The sequence below is a fragment of the Gopherus evgoodei genome, chromosome 9, assembly GCF_007399415.2.
Source record: "Gopherus evgoodei ecotype Sinaloan lineage chromosome 9, rGopEvg1_v1.p, whole genome shotgun sequence".
Lineage (NCBI taxonomy): Eukaryota > Metazoa > Chordata > Testudines > Testudinidae > Gopherus > Gopherus evgoodei.
The window spans coordinates 79,145,660-79,163,578 of record NC_044330.1 but is presented as its reverse complement, the minus strand read 5'-3'; the positions used below and the strand labels follow the sequence as shown (position 1 = coordinate 79,163,578).

General features: G+C 39.3%; 1 protein-coding gene across 1 annotated transcript in view; it reads right to left on the bottom strand.

Annotated features, from left to right (window-relative positions):
• The window catches only part of CHM (CHM Rab escort protein), a 144,669-nt gene that overhangs the window by 72,969 nt on the left and 53,781 nt on the right, over positions 1–17,919 (bottom strand). The window contains exons 5-8 of the mRNA XM_030574380.1: positions 16,775–17,159; positions 11,882–11,998; positions 11,176–11,296; positions 8,446–8,671 (exon numbers count right to left, since the gene is read on the bottom strand). Of these exons, the coding sequence (XP_030430240.1) occupies positions 8,446–8,671; positions 11,176–11,296; positions 11,882–11,998; positions 16,775–17,159 (849 nt within the window). The remainder of the gene's footprint in view (positions 1–8,445; positions 8,672–11,175; positions 11,297–11,881; positions 11,999–16,774; positions 17,160–17,919) is intronic.

Genomic DNA, 17,919 nt, shown 5'->3' with positions numbered 1-17,919 from the left:
CTCTCCTCATTCCTGCTGCCTTGTAGACCGAGAGTTAACCCTTGAGGGCTCAGCCAATTGCTAGCTCATCATTTAGCAGTAAGGCATTCCCTGAAAAATATCCCACCCTCTGACTCCTCCACTTCAACCAGTATTAAACTGTTTGTTTAAAACACATTGTGTGTGTGCGCGCAGCTACAGATATATCTATAGCTAGTCTCTTGCGTGGCGAAAAAAATTCCCTGGAACCTAACCCCCTCATTTACATTAATTCTTATGGGGAAATGGGATTCACTTAACATTATTTCGCTTAAAGTCACATTTTTCAGGAACATAACTACAACGTTAAGTGAGGAGTTACTGTATCATCTATTTGAAGGTGGTTGGTGGTTTAGAATATTAGAAGACATCACAGCAAGATAGATTAGTAAACAGAGTATTAGAGTGGCTAAATGGTGAGAAGTCATCCCTGTAGTCTGATTCCCATGCACAGATCTCTCAGCCCAAGTGAAGTTCTGTTGAAGTAAAGCAAGCCTAACAATCTACCCACACTGATGCAGCTATAGGATTGAGGGCCATAATGTCTAAAACAAAAGTATCTGCTTAGTTAAGAAGTTGGTGAACGATGTATTTTGTCATCCAAGATCATCAGAAATTAAGAATAAGCCATTTTGCAAAGAACATCCTAAAAGCCTATTGCACACATTACGTTACTGAATTCTCATTTGCAATACAGGATTGGATACTTGCCCAAGAAACAAACTGGAAAAACAACTGGCAAACCCCATAAACAAAATTTTACTGAAACAAATTACTGAATTGAATCAAATCAAAAAGCAGAATTTAGAAATTAGGCAGAGGGCTGTTACTCTTACAAGTATACAGACATGCTACTGAGGAACTCAACCCAGAAATGGTACAATGGAATGTATTTTTCATATTCAGTGTTTATGCAAGACAAATATATAACTACTATCTGGTCACTTTCACAAAAGATGTTGCAAATTCATTTGTCTGAACTAAATGAAAAGGTTTCAGACTTAACTGACATTGAATTTATCTGCTTGGGTTGCAGAAATCCTGGCACCGGTAAAGTAGTACACTGTTTGCCTGTAATGGCTGCTGCCTTTTTTTCATGCATTCAACCACCTGTCAAACAGGGTTTTCACGTAGTCACAGACGTTAGGGATAAATCAGGACATTCTATACCGATGCTAGCTATCAGTGTCAATACCACCATGTTCTCTCTGAGAGAAGAGGGCCCTTTAATTCACAGCAATGGCAATGTCTATTCAGAGAGAATACACCTCCCTATCCCCCATCACCGTGATACTTAGAGATCATGTCAACCCTCTAGACAGCCAAATTTGAACCCCATGCCGATAGGATCATCCTTCCAGCTGTGAGTGGCCTAAAAGCTGGAATCCTCTTAAGAGAATAGAGATTAAGACTTCGTTCTTGAGATTAGAAAGGAGGAAAGCGATCGATCATTGAACACTCTCAAAGAAAACAATGGCCAAGTATGTGTAAAAATTACCACACCCACTGCAGCCTAAACAACCACCCACATCAGACCTTGTAATGACATTTATAGAAAACCCAGTCTCAGATACCATCACATATCCAAAGCATCCTATAGGTGCTATACTAACAACAACAATATACATAATTTTTACTTCAAATACATAAGTTACTACATTAGCACCTGCACAGGGTGGGTGAGAAAGTGGCTTGCATATAAGAAGAGATTCCTATATGGTGTCATGCTTCCAAAGGCTATCTGAACTCTCAGGGAGAGGGAGTAATCTAGTGGTCAGTGGTGTCCATTTAAAAACATAAGATCAGTCATACTAGGTAAGACCAAAGGTCCATCTGTCTCAGTATCCTGTCTTCCAACAGTGGCCAATGCTAAGTGTCCCAGAGAAAATGAACAGAACAGGTAATCACCAAGTGATCCATCTCTTGACACCCATTCCCAACTTCTGGCCAACAGAGACTAGGGACACCATCCCTGCCCATCCTGGCTAATAACCATTGATGGACCTATCCTCCAGGAGCTTATCTAGTTCTTTTTTGAATCCTGTTATAGTCTTAGCCTTCACAACATCCTCTGGCAAGGAGTTCTGCAGGTTGACTGCGTTGTGTGAAAAAAATATTTCCTTTTGTTTGTTTTAAACCCACTGCCTATTTATTTCACTTGGTGAGCCCTACTTCTTGTGTTATGAGAAGGAGTAAACACTTCCTTATTTACTTTCTCCACAACAGTCATGATTTCATAGATCTCTAGTCGTCTTTCTTCAAAACGGAAAAGTCCTAGTTTTATTAATCTCTCCTCATACGGAAGCCGTTCCATACCCCATATCATTTCTGTTGCCCTTTTCTGAATCTTTTCCAAGCCCAACATATCTTTTTTGAGATGAAGTGACCACATTTACATGCAGTATTCAAGATATGGGCATAGCATGGATTTATATAAAAGCAATATGATATTTTCTGTCTTATTATCCATCTCTTTCCTAATGACTCCCAACATTCTGTTTGCTTTTTTGACTGCTGCTGCACATGAAGTGGATGTTTTCCGAGAACTATCCACGATGATCTCCTTCTTGAGTGGTAACAGCCAATTTACACCCCATAATTTTATACATATAATTGGGATGATGTTTTCCAATTGCATTACTTTGCATTTATCAACACTGAGTTTCATCTGTGTCACCATTTTGTTGACCAGTGACCCAGTTTTGAGAGATCCTTTGTAGCTCATTGCAGTCTGCCTGGGACTTCAGAATTTTTGTATCATCTGAAATTTTGCCATCTCACTGTTTATCCCCTTTTCCAGATCATTTATGAATAAATTGAATAGGACTGGGCCTGTACAGACCCGTGAGGGACACCACTATTTACCTCTCTCCATTCGGAAAACTGGCCATTTATTTCTACCCTTTGTTTCCCATCTTTTAACCAGTTACCAATCCATGAGACAACCTTCCCTTTTATCCCACAACAGTTTACTTTGCTTAAGAGCCTTTGCTCCAGTCTGACTCCCTTGCCCCTCCAGAAACACATACCCTAGTAACATGATTAACCATCCTATAAGCCAGACTTTGGAGCTAAGGAAATGAGTGTCACTGTCATGGCCCCAGCAATGTTTCTACAACAAGAGGACTGCTGTGTATTGTCAGAGTTTTTATTTTAGAATCAATGCCTCTTCTTATCTTAATTATTTTCAGGGACTGTGTGTAGTACAGAAGTACAAGAATTTTTGAAGTAAGAATCCAGAACTGCAGTAGTTGTACATTCTGTGAACAATGCAGTATCAGGACTCAGAAAACTGGGAATGTTACATGCAAATGCTATTTATGTTGCACTTTGAATTGGATTTCCAAATACTGTAGAGATTTTGTGAAGAGAAAGGAAGGACACGTCTTTATTTCTTCTCCAGTATGAATAAGCATAGGATTTAATATAAAGCAATATAATGATATAATGTCATTGCTTTTAAAATGAGCAGGACTTTTCTATGATAGCAACATAATTATGTCACATCAGCTTGTGATTGCCAGTTTGGATTTGTTCTGTCTGAGGGGCAAGTCCTTGAGTCCACTTTTGAAACTGAAAACAAAGCAATAAAATCTTCACAGCAGCCATGGAGATTTTCCCCACAGATGGAGGAAAATTCTTCACAGTTAGCCTACAGAGCTGGCCTGGTTGCTTGTCTATATCTTTTCTTATGGGTTTGATTATTTATAGGTTAATATTAGACTGTTTTGGTTGTAATGCAAGGGACCTACAGTACTTTCTATATGTTTAGCTAAGGCAAAGATAGCTTATATGTGTTTGGGACCTTTCACCTAGATAGATAGTGATGAGCTAAAGCATAAAGTCCATATATGGTTGCGACCTTTAACATAGATAAAGGAGCAAAGAGTCCTGTGGCACCTTATAGACTAACAGATGTTAGTACTTGTGGCACCTTAGAGACTAACACATTTATTTCTTTAAGGTGCCACAAGTACTAATGTCTGATAGTCTATAAGGTGCCACAGGACTCTCTGCTGCTTTTACAGATCCAGACTAACAAGGCTACCCTCAGATAATAGATAAAGGATGCATTCAAGCAGGGTGGTATACGCAGGCTACCTCAATTCACACTCTCTTTAACTTTAACAGGTACAACACAATTTGGAACTTAGAAAGAACTGAAAGAACCGGTTAGGACAGAAATAACAGATGTGAGAATGAGCTAATGTCATTAATATGTATGGCCATGTCTACATCTAAAATTTTGCAGCGCTGGTTGTTACAGCTGTATTAGTACAGCTGTATAGGGCCAGCGCTGCAGAGTGGCCACACTTACAGCAACCAGCGCTGCAAGTGGTGTTAGATGTGGCCACACTGCAGCGCTGTTGGGCGGCTTCAAGGGGGGTTCGGAGAACGCGAGAGCAAACCGGGAAAGGAGACCAGCTTCGCTGCGGTTTGCTCTCGCGTTCCCCGAACCACCCTGCAAACCGCAGGGAAGGAGACCTGCTTGCTCGGGGTTCCGGGAACGAGAGAGCAAACCAGGAAAGGAGACCAGCTTCGCCGCGGTTTGCTCTCGCGTTCCCCGAACCCCCCTGCAAACCGCAGGGAAGGAGACCTGCTTGCTCGGGGTTCCGGGAACGAGAGAGCAAACCGGGAAAGGAGACCAGCTTCGCCGCGGTTTGCTCTCGCATTCCCCGAACCCCCCTGCAAACCGCAGGGAAGGAGACCTGCTTGCTCGGGGTTCCGGGAACGAGAGAGCAAACCGGGAAAGGAGACCAGCTTCGCCGCGGTTTGCTCTTGCGTTCCCCGAACCCCCCTGCAAACCGCAGGGAAGGAGACCTGCTTGCTCGGGGAACGCGAGAGCAAACCGCGGCGAAGCTGGTCTCCTTTCCCGGTTTGCTCTCGCGTTCCCCGAACCCCCCTGCAAACCGCAGGGAAGGAGACTTGCTTGCTCGGGGTTCCGGGAACGCGAGAGCAAGCCGGGGAAGGAGACCAGCTTGATTACCAGAGGCTTCCTCCTTCCACGGAGGTCAAGAAAAGCGCTGGTAAGTGTCTACATTGGATTACCAGCGCTGGATCACCAGCGCTGGATCCTCTACACCCGAGACAAAACGGGAGTACGGCCAGCGCTGCAAACAGGGAGTTGCAGCGCTGGTGGTGCCCTGCAGATGTGTACACCTTCAAAGTTGCAGCGCTGTAACTCCCTCACCAGCGCTGCAACTTTCTGATGTAGACAAGCCCAGGTACAACACAATTTGGAACTTAGAAAGAACTGAAAGAACCGGTTAGGACAGAAATAACAGATGTGAGAATGAGCTAATGTCATTAATATGTATGTATGTCATCAATACACACAAACATACCAGCCTATGGAGTAAGTGTACCCTAACATTTTGTGGGTGAGGAAACTAAGTTTGAGCTTTGAGCACTCCTTCTGTGCCCAAGCTCTATGAGAGGGGTGACCCACCACCAGCGGTGTATTATCACCGAGGCCAACAAAACCTAGGCCTAGGGCAGCAAATTTGCTTGCGCCCCCTCCCCAGCTCTGCCCCTTCCCCAAATCCCTGGCCCGCCTCCTCCCTCAGGCGCACCGCTCTTCTCTCCTTCCACCTCCCTCCCAGGCTTGCCGTGCCAAAGCGCTGGGAGGGAAGGAGAAGCAAGTAGCAGTGCGCTCGGGGGATAGCGGAGGTGACCTGGGGCCGGCGGGCGCAGGGAGTAACTCTCCGGGGCAAGGGTGAGGGGGAGACCACTCCCTGCCCCAGCTCACCATCACTCCACCTCCGTCATCCCCTGAGCGCGCCACAACTCCCCTTCTCCCCCCACTCCCTCCCAGGCTTGCCGCAAGGAATAGAGGTGAGCTGGCGCCCGGGGGGGGGGGGAAGCAAATATTTGAGGGCCTAGGGGTGGCAAATTTGTTAATCTGCCACTGCCCACCACGCCAAGGAAGTTTCAAGGCTTCTTCATTCTTAGTTCCCCTTTTGTTTATTAGGGTATTCATCTGTTAGTTCTTAATCATAAATTTTAAGGCAGTTTATTAGCTTTGATAGCTTCTAACTCTTTAAACTTCTCCTAAACTCTGCACGTTCCACTCAAGAATTGAGGAATCTGAACTCTCTTGGCATGCCAGAGGCGAGGCTGGTCCTTTGTCTCTTACCACTAGGTTATCAAGGAAGACTGAGTATATTAATCCAAAGCTTTATAGTGCATAATATCACATCTACCTTTAGAACAATATTATTGCCTTTTAACTCCAATTATTTTACCATTTGATTACTATTCCATTTATCTCAAAGAAAATCTTTAAGCCTACATTTGTCTCAGTGTGAACATATTTGTCATACCTCCAGAGGGTCCTTGCAAACTCTGTGTAGCCTGATTCTGGGACGAGACCCTTATCTTCTGATCAGGTAATATGGGTTATAGGCTCGCCAAGTAATCTAACATAATATTAACCTCCAAAATCAGGCAACAATAGTGATTATGAAAGAATTCTTACAGCTGTTTTTGAAGAAGCTGATACTGGCCCAGGAACCAAACTCAAAGTGCATATTAGCCTTCTTGCATAGCCGCCAGACTTATTTTTACTCTAATTACGCATCTAGAAAATTACCAATACAAAAATTAATAACTTTCATGTGTCTTTGTGGAATCTTCATTAAGTTCAGGATTCATGACTACCATCTGATAACTGTGCCCAATAACGGTGTTCTTCATATTATATTGTCATTGCATGACCCCAAACATTCAATATGACTATCTAGTAAGCAATTATCAAACAGACACAAAGGGCAGAGTACTGTGACATTGCACTCTATATGATTTTATGAAAATATGCTAATGTAACTGGAATATGCTTCATGCAAAAGGTCTCTTGTAAGGTATCATTACAAAGCTTATAATCTACTGAGTGTGATCATCCTATTTGTATAAATGTAACAATCTTGTATCTGAAACTAGAAATTGAAATATAACTCTGAGGCCCTATTGTAATTATGCAAAGTGTGGGCCATTAATGGTGGTTTGGAATCTTGACTCCCATTAACCAGGACAATTGACTGCAGATGGCTCTGTTCTACCTGTAAGTCTTCCTGTATACCTGTGTGCTAGCAAGTGGGTAATGAAGTCTTACAGTGACATGTGATCATGTCACCTGAACTGTAATCCATCTTTAACCTGGTGCTTTTCCACTCGGGGGTTGGAGAGGGGGGAGGGAGGAGAAGACCCAGAGGGACAAAGGATTCCAGCTTTATGCAAAAGATATACAAGTAGGTGGAACAGGAAAAAGGGGAGAGCCATCATGAAGAATCCCCTAGCTACCACCTGAGCTGGAACAAGAGCTGTACCAAGGGAAAGAATTGTGCCTTGGCACAGAAGGTGTCTAGTCTGAGGAAAAAATTTACTGAAGTATCTCTAAGGGTGAGATTATCTGTATTCAGTTTGATCAGACAGATTTACATGTTTTATTTTATTTTGCTTGGTGACTTACTGTGTTCTGTCTGTTACTACCTGGAAAGACTTAAATCCTACTTTCTGTATTTAATAAAATCACTTTTTACTTATTAATTAACCCAGAGTATATATTCATACATGGGGGGCAAACAGCTGTGCATACCCCTCTATCAGTGTTATAGAGGGTGAACAATTCATGAGGTTACCCTGTATAAGCTTTATATAGGATAAAAGCGGATTTATTTGGGTTTAGACCCCATTGGAAGTTGAGCATCTGAATGTTAAAGACAAGAACACTTCTGTAAGCTGCCTTCTGTTAAGTCTGCAGCTTTGGGGCAAGTAATTCAGACCCTGGGTCTTTGTTGGAGCAGACGGACATGACTGGATCAGCAAGACAGGGTGCTGGGGTCCTGAGCTGGCAGGGAAAGCAAGAGCAGACGTAGTCTTGGCACACCAGGTGGCAGCTCCCTGGGATGGGGTGGGGGTTCTGTGATTCACCCTGTCACAGTACTTTCTGGCAACTGTCTCACCAAGTTAAGTGTGTGGAGGACTGAAGCACAAATTCCTTTAACTTACCTATGACGTTGCACTCCATATGTTTTATGGAAATATGCTTATTAGGGTGAATATGATGCAACTGGAATATGCTTTATGCAAAACTAGGTAGCCAGTCAAAAAGTTCTACTTACAGTCAGTCACTGTTAAATTTATGCCATAATATTTAATTTAGCAGAATCTTAATTTCTGCTTTTTAAAAACAGATGAACTTCTGCCCCCTTCTTCTAAGCAGTCACACTGAAATGGCCAGTTCAATGTTACACTGCTCTAAAGGAAGAAATCTCTTTTCAAAAAAAGTGTAAGAATGATTTGAGAATTTTCTAGTCTACAAAAATACAAGGCAAACAAAAGTGATGTTATTACACATCTACAGAAATGAGTTAGTATTAGATTATCAAATATTTCCACTTAGTATAAAAAAAAAAAAGTCCTGCTTACCTGCAGAAGCATTGTGGGATCTCTCCTTGACCATACAAAGGAAACAAAAAGGGTGTATTGCCATAACGGCCAAGACACTGAAGAAAGTGCTTTGTTGCCTTGAGCCCATCTATGGTGTCACTGTTAGCCTCCGATACCATTGCAATAGAATGCAGAATAAAGTGCTGCAAATTAGCTGTTAATTTCTGGGTTTTTAAATATTCTGAAAATGTACATTCCTTGTAATCTGTTACAGGAAAAAAAAATACAATTCAAGTAAAGGATGCAATTTAACAGAGCAATTTTTCTCCTAGTACAGTACCAATCAAAAGAAATTCTTACATTTAAATATTTTTAAAGGTGAACACAAAAGAAAATATTAGAGTTTAGTAATGACAACTTAATTTTTCGATGTGTCTGATTGGAATTGGGTAAGCCAAAGCGACGGAAGTTAAAAATGGATTGTCAGCCTTGACTCTGAATTAAAAAAGAATCTCATTAAAAATTAACTTTTAAGAATGACAGAAATCCACTGCCTGTGAGGAGACTTCAGTAGTCTGGCAGGTTTTAGGAGAACAGAGTAGTAGTGACACACCTAAAAACATTTTCATCTATTCAGTGAGTTAGGCCTGATCTAAATACATTTTTTGTACAATTTGGCTATTTCTATTAGGGATGCAGTTTTCTACCAAAATAGTGAAATTAGTACAACCCCTAGTATGGACAGTTATAGCAGCATACAGGTGCCTTTACACTAATATAGCTTATTCCTATAAGTGACAAGGATAAGCTCAGGAGGGATGAGACATCTTAAAACAAGTTGCATCACTTGGGAGATGTGGGTGTTGTAACACTTTAAAATTATATGGGTGTAGTTAAAGTATACAAGCCCTTAGAATAGCATTTTAATCCTGAATGCTGAACACTTGGAATATATTGTACATGGCTGACATTTTATTCATAAAAAAGCAACAACTGAGTGTAGATGGGATATATCAGAGAATGAAGAGCAGCTGATTAGGATTTACTTTCCTTTCCTAAACATTATTGTTGATGCACCTGTAGATACATAAGTCCTTAAGAAACTATCTGAATGCAGATAGTGCATGTCTGCAACACTTCTCACACTTAAAATAGAAAATTCAAATATTGGGCTAAATTTAATTACCATGGTTAATACATTTTCTCTCTCTTTTAAATGGCATCTGCTGTATTTCAGCTACACATGTCACTATATAATTAAGAAGTCTCTTTTCTTAGGCTTATTCTGGACATTTCAAAATTCAGGACTATAATTCAGACATTTTCTACAGTTCAAGGACAAATATTACAAAAGTATATTTTTATTTGAGCTTCAGCCACTGTTTTATTACAAATATATTTTATTACCTATGTATAGCCATGCAACAAATCCTAAAATACGCTTCATTTTCTTTTATTGTATTGTCTTTATAAAAAAAAGGTACCTTGGCCTTTCTGTATTTTAGGTTTCCTACACATTACATTTTAGAGAAAAAGCTTTTAAAAAAAATGCACTGCCATGCACTCCATTAGAAAGCTGTCTTCTCAAATGAATATAACATAGTCTCAAGAGGAGGAGCTTTAAACTTCTCAAAAATTTCAATTAGTTAAGTTTAACTAAAAATATATCCAATTATTTCAAGGGTGGCTTTAAAATCTGGTAACAAAGTCTGTGTAACCATCTCTGGAAGTAAAATAAATCGAATGTCATGCCAGTATATGAATCAATGAATTGCATCTAAAATTGATGTGGTGTCTCCTTTTTGGTACCTAATAAATTTTCTAAATACCACCTTATATTCTTTCTCTGAGCACCTCTATTTCTTCCACCAGCAGCAAACCTGAAATTGCCTGTAATCTATAAAGCACTTTGGCCTAATGAGTTTTTACCTTCAGGATCTCTGAGTTCATCACTAGTCCGTCACATACTTCCCTCTGCTAGTTTTATCATTTCATTATCTATATTGACAAATTCTCTTTTTTTCTGGCACATGCTTGGCATCTTGCCTGCTATCCTTTCTGACACCCAATCCAATGGTCATATTCAGCCAAAACAACTCCATATTCACTTACCCTCCCTTAAACACATTCCTGTGTGACAAACCTATTCAAATACTTCTTTTGCTCAAAAACAATGCCATTTTACATTTTCTGTAGTCTATTAAGGCATCTGGATTCTACAGTCTCTGAAATCTTTGTAATGTCTTCACTTCCTCTCTCCATTGTTGCCATTTTATTTTCCACATATTTTCTAACTCAGCCCCTAAACTTTAGAGGGCACAGAATGCCTCAAGCAAACTACTCTCTCATTCCAGGATTGGAGAGCATATACTACATCCTTTCACACCTTCAGTAGGTTCCAGATAGTCACAAAATCCAAAATCCAATTCAAATGATCGAAAATAAGATGAATGCATTATCCAAAAGAGAAAGAAATTCATGTATATCGTATCATATGAAAGCAAATACCTCAGTTAAAAGTTACTTTATAACATTTTGCAAACCAGCAGCAATATTCTATGGAAAAAAGAGGAAAAAATTAAGTGAAACTGAGAAAAATAAAGGAGTGGGAGTTTGAAAAGCAGAATTTAACATTGAAGTGAAAAGGTCAAAACATACTTTGAAACTGAATCCATAAAAGTAAATGGGTGAAAACACAGGAGCACTATCAAAACTACTGGTAACTGAATGAACACATAGCTGTGTAACTTTTCAGTGAAAACACACTACCTTCATATTCATCGGGATGTTGTTCATACTCCAAACAAAATGTCAAAAATTTCATAAGCATTCTCTTTTCCACCATAGTGAGCTTTTTGCTGTTGAAGACATCTGCTCTGGAACAAGGTACCTGGAAAATAATATTTTACTAGTTTTTCAAAGGGAAGAAAGGAAAGATTATTTGTTATATTGATTACCTGATGAGCATTTTAAAATTCATTTATTCCCAATAACCAGAATATCCCAATACTTTCTTTGTTTTTCTTTATTTCCTATAATCTTCAATAGCATCTTAGCTAACTTCAGAGATAGTTAAATATGAACAACTTTTCTTAACTTTGCCAAATAACTCCTGTTGCCATTATTAGGCCAATGGCATTTCCCTCCTAACCAGGACAGATCAAATCTAGCTCTGTAATCTGAAAACTTAAAATTGGCTTTTTTCTGAGATTTAACTGCTGAGTCAATAGTAGTTTGACTACTAAGGCAGTAGTCTATTCAGTTCCACATGCTTCTTTCAACGGAACAATACCCTAATATTTAATTTATGAAGTGAGACAACAGAAGTAACTGCTTATCACACCACAGTGCAAATAGACACATTTTCCAGGAAAAATACTAACAAACAGCTGCAAAACATCTCATGAATATCAATTTCAGCTCATTTATATTTAAGAAATTGATTCAACTTATATAGTGCATTTTTCTACAGTACCTGTTCCACTCTTCCTTCTTGAAATGCAAGAATCCTGGTGACATTTTTGAACTCCGCATATCGGCTAACATTAGACTTAGTTAGGAGGTCAATTAACAGTCCCCGGGAATAGAGCAGCTGTAGAAACCAAGAAAATAAAATATCTGAGGATAAAGAAAAACCAAGCACTTATATCAAAATGAAACAGTTACCTCAGTCATATCAGATTTATAGCCTCTTTCTCGTAATTGCCTATAAGTAAGTACTGTGAAATAGGAGGTTATGAAGAAATACAAAAACTCCAGAATAAGACAACGTTTTGTCAGTGGGAGGGATGAGACACACAAAAGTAGCTGAAGGATGGCATCCCATAAGAAAATATGTTCCTACCCAACGGTGATATGGTTTTATTGGTTTGGCAAAATCAGCATATCTGGTTCAGTGCATGGGGAAGAGGGAAGCTCTTATCTGTTCTGCACAGGGACTACTGTATGATTTCAGTAAAAGTTCTGGACATTCCTCTGCATTTTGTTTGCCTTACTACATCATAAGAATGGCTATAGAAATGGTCTTCTGCTCTAGTCACTTGGGATTTGAAAGATATACCAGGCTCTGTCCAAGGCCACCTCTTTTTCTCTCTTCACAACCTCTCACTGGGAGATCTTATCCACTTACAAAGTTATCTTTATACTGGTTGTTAACAAAATCAACCCTTTTTTTGGCTTCAAGTCTATCTTCTTCTGTCAAGCCCGGCATTTCAGGCTCACCTTTTTAATACCTCATGAATAGCCAGTGAGCAGCGCAAAAATCAACGTAGCCGAACGTGAGCACCTCTTTTTTTCCCCTTTAAACTCTCCCTTCTCTCCTACTATCATGACTAAAAATGTGCTCCACAGCACTCAGACCCGTGACTTGGGTGTCATCTTACTTAAAACTGTCTCTAGACCAGAGGTTCCCAAACTTGGTTCATGACTTGTTCAGGGTAAGCCCCTGGTGGGCTGCGAGACGCTTGGTTTCCCTGAGCATCCACAGATACAGCTGCTCGCAGCTCCCAGTGGCTGCGGTTCACCATGCTTAGGTAAACAAAGCATGTCATGGCCCACCAGGGGCTTACCCTGAATAAGCCGCAAACCAAGTCTGGGAACCCCTTCTCTAGACCACGATTAAGAGCCATGAGAATTTTTCATTCTTAATCCTTTTGGTGATATTGAGTCAATTAACGTAAGGGTGAATTTTGATTTATATGTAGGACACATAGGCCCATAGTAATGTAGACATTAAACTTGTTAAATTATGGCAAATTAAAGTTATGTTAACAGGACTTACTTTTGAGGCAGCTTCAAGCTTTGACAGAACAAAATAACTTTTCACATAATTCCCCAGAAAAGGTGACAGATCAGTAATTTTTTTATTGCAGTCATGAGATCTCATAGGTCTTGAGAAAGTGTAATCATGAGATATGTGAATGGATAACGAACATCTTTTCTAAGTCAAAGTTATGACTAGGAAAGTGGCCAGGCCTTAAAGTTCCAAAAAGCCATACAGGAGCCCTGACTGTTCACCAGAATTACCTCAATTCCCTTTACCTGAGTCAAGTCATCCTCTCTTCTTATTCCCATTATTGGTTGCTTGGGAAAAATATATGGATTTGTGGATGTGGCAAAGAAACAGTACTGCAGAAAGGAGGGCAGCACGATGGACCCAAAGGTCAGAATGACTTCACTTGACCAGGATCAGAAAATACAATTGGGGTTTGAAATGTCTGATACACTGAAAGGTCTTATGGGATGATACCAGCTTGAATTTCACCCTTAAAAGACTAAGTAAACAAGGAAGAAGTGTGCTCTCCAAGATCACCATAATGATAACCAGATGGCTTATTTCCCTGCAGTTCCAAACTGACCCTGAAGCTCCAGAAAGCAAGTGAGCCAAAGAGATAACCCCTTCTCCCCCCACCCCGCACTTGACTCCCCACCCAAGTAACTTTTCTTTTTGTTTCCTTAACCAGATACCTGAATACCTATGGAGGGAAGCCTGCCAGGAAAGACCTGTCACTGTTTTTTTTGGGGGGGATGGGTGTGGAGAATGTATGTGTGGGCCAGTAAGAGTATGTCTACACAGCATAGTTACCCTCAGACTGTTTTAAGCCCAAGCCCCCTATCATTCACACACAAATCAGTCTGACTCAGGCATGCAATCCCAATGCAACTGGGGTCCAACCCCTTTCATTCTGCAGTGTCAACACAGTTCCAGCAGCAGACCCAAGACAGATGGTCTGTATAATGCTGTATGAACGTTTGCATGGGAGACCTGGGTCCAGCAATGGTAAACCTAGGTTTACAATGCAGAGCAGGCGCCCGACTGAGGCTTGGCAACAGAGTCCACAGACACAGGCCCCACAGACTCAGTTTACCATACAGCACAGACATATCCTAATAGCATGAACATATAACCCTATAGTACAACCTAGGCTAAAAGCAAATCTTACCACTGATTACTAGAGGTTGCCTGGGATGTGTGATGATTCCAACCTTAACCTCTATTATATCCCAAGAGAAAGTAAGCTACTAAATAAACTGCATAGAGATTGATCAATTTACTTAGCCTATCCTTACTGTTATCTTAATTTTGTGGTTTTATTACTGATTATGCTCATGCAATGATTTGACCAATTGTTCTCAAGTGGTTCTTTTTTAAAAATTAAAGAATTTTAATTTGTATTATGGTTAACTCCTTGATTTTGCTAATTTGATTTACATTGCACTCTTAATCTGTTTCTTATATTATTTACTGCTTTAGGGAAGTATAATAAATTAATTAGTTAACTTTACAGTTCCTTATGTTCTTAAATAAAAAATATGAAATTGGTTCTCTCTGATCAAATGTTGATTAGGTAAATACAAGCCTAAAGGAACTTTTAAGTAAACATTATTAAACATTTGACTCAGGTCCTGAAAAGCCTATTACTACAGAGAGAATGTGCATTCTCTGTATCATGCATCATGCTTCCCTAAAACTTTATTTAACAATCTATTTCCAAACATAACTTGGCTTTTCTTGAGTAAACAATTGTTACTTATGTCTCTGCTCTATGAGTTAAATATAATTGTGTCATATTCCCCAAAATGCATGTCCCCTCAAATTAAAAAATTCCTTCAAGTTTTTCAAAAGCTTAGTCCCTGCTTTTATGTCATTCAGTTGCTGAATGAAGCTAGCCATATTTAGCCATAAAACCTTATAACCCGCTTTGTTTTACGCTTTGTATAACCTAGAAATTTATTGCACACTGTTGGGGGGGGACATGAATGTAACCACTAGTACAAGATGGATTACCGAATTTAAAAAGTAATGCCCCACTGGAGAAAATTACATATACAGTGCTATCATTCTAAAAGTTTTGTGGCCCTGAGTGCAGAAATTTGTCAAGTTCCATACGAGATGCAAAATCCTGGCTGCCGTCTCAGATTTCAAGTTCTGAAGAGCCACGTCTTTGGAGTGAGTTTTAATGATTCCTTTTCAAGATAAAGGTCTACTGGAACACTACCTTGGGCAGCCTGGGACAGTCTTAAAGAGTCTCAATGCCAAATGTGAACAGTTGTGATTTACTGTAGCCTTTTGTTGCCCTCACTCCTTATGTCTCCCTCTGTTCTGCTCCTTCCATTCTACCTTCATTTGTCCTACACTGTATCCTAGCTTTAGATCATTCTTGAGACGTTATCTGTTCAGGTTTTTCTCCCTTGCCTGTGTATGTCCCCCTAGAGATCCAATTGAGACAGTTGGGTGCTCTGATGTGCCCACTGACTGTCAATCACGAGCTCTGGAATTTTGTGGAATTAGCATTATCTGCAATATATTTGCCAATACTTTATGTCATATCACAATGCCCAGACCAATGTGCTCTATAAAACAATATTCTCTGTTCAGTTACCGTAAATTGTTAATCATAGAACCTTAAATATCTTTGTGACAGCACATAATGGGGAAATCTGCATTTGAAGTGCTGAGAATCTAGCAAAAAATGTTTTTGTAATTTTAACTCTAAGCTTTTAATATGTTATTGAAGAAATTGTTTATTTTCCAGCTCCCGATATTCAATAATAAAATTCAGTTTCTGAATTAGGAAACATCTGCTACATACACTATGGATGTGATCCAAAGCTCACTGAAGTCAACATAAAAGCAAACATTTCTCTATAACTTTAGGCATACTGTACATATACTGTGAAGTAGCCAAACAGCAAAGAACCTAGTCTTGAGAAGTAACTCTGTGTTCTAATTAAAAACAACATAAGAACAGGAATTCAGAACAATGATGGACACACTGCTTCAATCAGCTTAATTGTTATAAGGACTAATTGCCTCTGATATTTTTCAAGAGGCAAGTTATTACAATCCACTGTGTCAATGGCATGAAAACTAAAAATTCTTTAATAAATACTTCTTAATGAAGAACCATGACGGCTTCAAAAGGAGCAATTTCCTGGGTTCAGGAAAGTGTGCTTAAAATAACTCCATATGATGGATATGAAAAATACTCCGCATCTTGAAAAATTCTGAAGTTCTCATTTGTTGCTAAATATAGCTTTGTTCCTTTTTATCTTAAATATTGCAGACAGAAAATAGTTTTAGATCTCTGACTTAAGCTCTCAATTGCAGGGAAATATGCTTTTACAGCTTTACTTCTGAGCTAATATTTTTGGTTTCCTTAATTTAAAACACCCAGGCCTTCAAGACCACACATTTGATGTGTTGCTGACATTTTAGAAGAAAGTATAAATGTACATCACTTTAGAGCACAAATTCTTTCCCCCAGTGATGTTATCACCTTGTTAAACCCTTACATGTCCACAATGTATATTTAATTTTTTTAATGAAGTAAATGTATTTTTATGAAGAAAGTCAATTAGTTCCTACCTTGGAAACTAAATCAATATTAAATCTCCTGCCTTCTTTAACAATTTGCGCGTAAGTAATTTTCTTTGGTTCCAAGGCAGCAGCTTTTGCAGTTGATACATTTTCTGTTTTTCCTGTTTCCAAAGCAGACTGATCAAAAGTTGCATCACAAAGGTGCTCTCTCTCAGAGGTCATTTCTGCATCCTTCCTTTCTGTCGTACTCTCCAGATCATTACATGTAACACTTTCTGGATATGTTTCACAGCTCTCGGTCCCTAATGACTGGCTTTCCACAGGCAGGCACTCTTTTTCAGACTCCTGAGCAGCCTCACTAGTATCAGAAGCTCCAAAGGCAGGCAGCTTTGGCAATGCACCAGCTTCTTTAACATCTTCAGCTAAATCCTGACTGATTAAAACACAAAGAGAGTCTTTAAAATAGTCTTAAAACTGAACTTATTTCTAGCAACATGATTAGTTACTGCAAGGAATGGAAAATGTCAGCAGCCCTTTCATGAAAGTGTTAGATTCATCTGATATGTCCAAATCAGGTGTCTTATTTGGATCAGCTGAACTACTCCGGTTCTCTGATTATAAAGCTATTACTCATGTGGGTTACTTTAATATATCAAATAGTAGACTTGCAGACTCCACATCTGTATTTCTTATTTTGCATAAAAAACCAAGAGAGACCAGGCAAATTAACTGAACAAATCTTAAAACTCTCAATGTGATAAACAATGCAGCAGATGTTAGTTCCCAAAATAGAATAAGGAGTGTGATATTAAAAATAAACAGATACTAAAATTTGAAATGTTTTTATATGGATACAAAAACCTGTTGGAAAGCCTAAATCATTAAGTTACTGAAGATATTAGAAAATCAAAGTAATTTAAGACAAAGGGACTACTCTCAGAATAAGGCATACTTGATTTGAGTAAGATTATGATGACTATGAGTCTATCAATTCTTCAGGAGAAATACAAAATTGTGAACTGAAGTTTTGGCGCATAAGAGCTTTCAGTATATTTTTTGGCCTTAATTCTGCAATCTGATCTATGTAAACCAGCCCTTATTCCAGTGTGGAGTCTCACTGAAGACACATTTGGTTCAGATTTCAGTATTCAGGGCTTAAGTATGTACAATTCAGTCATTTTATAAATAATTTA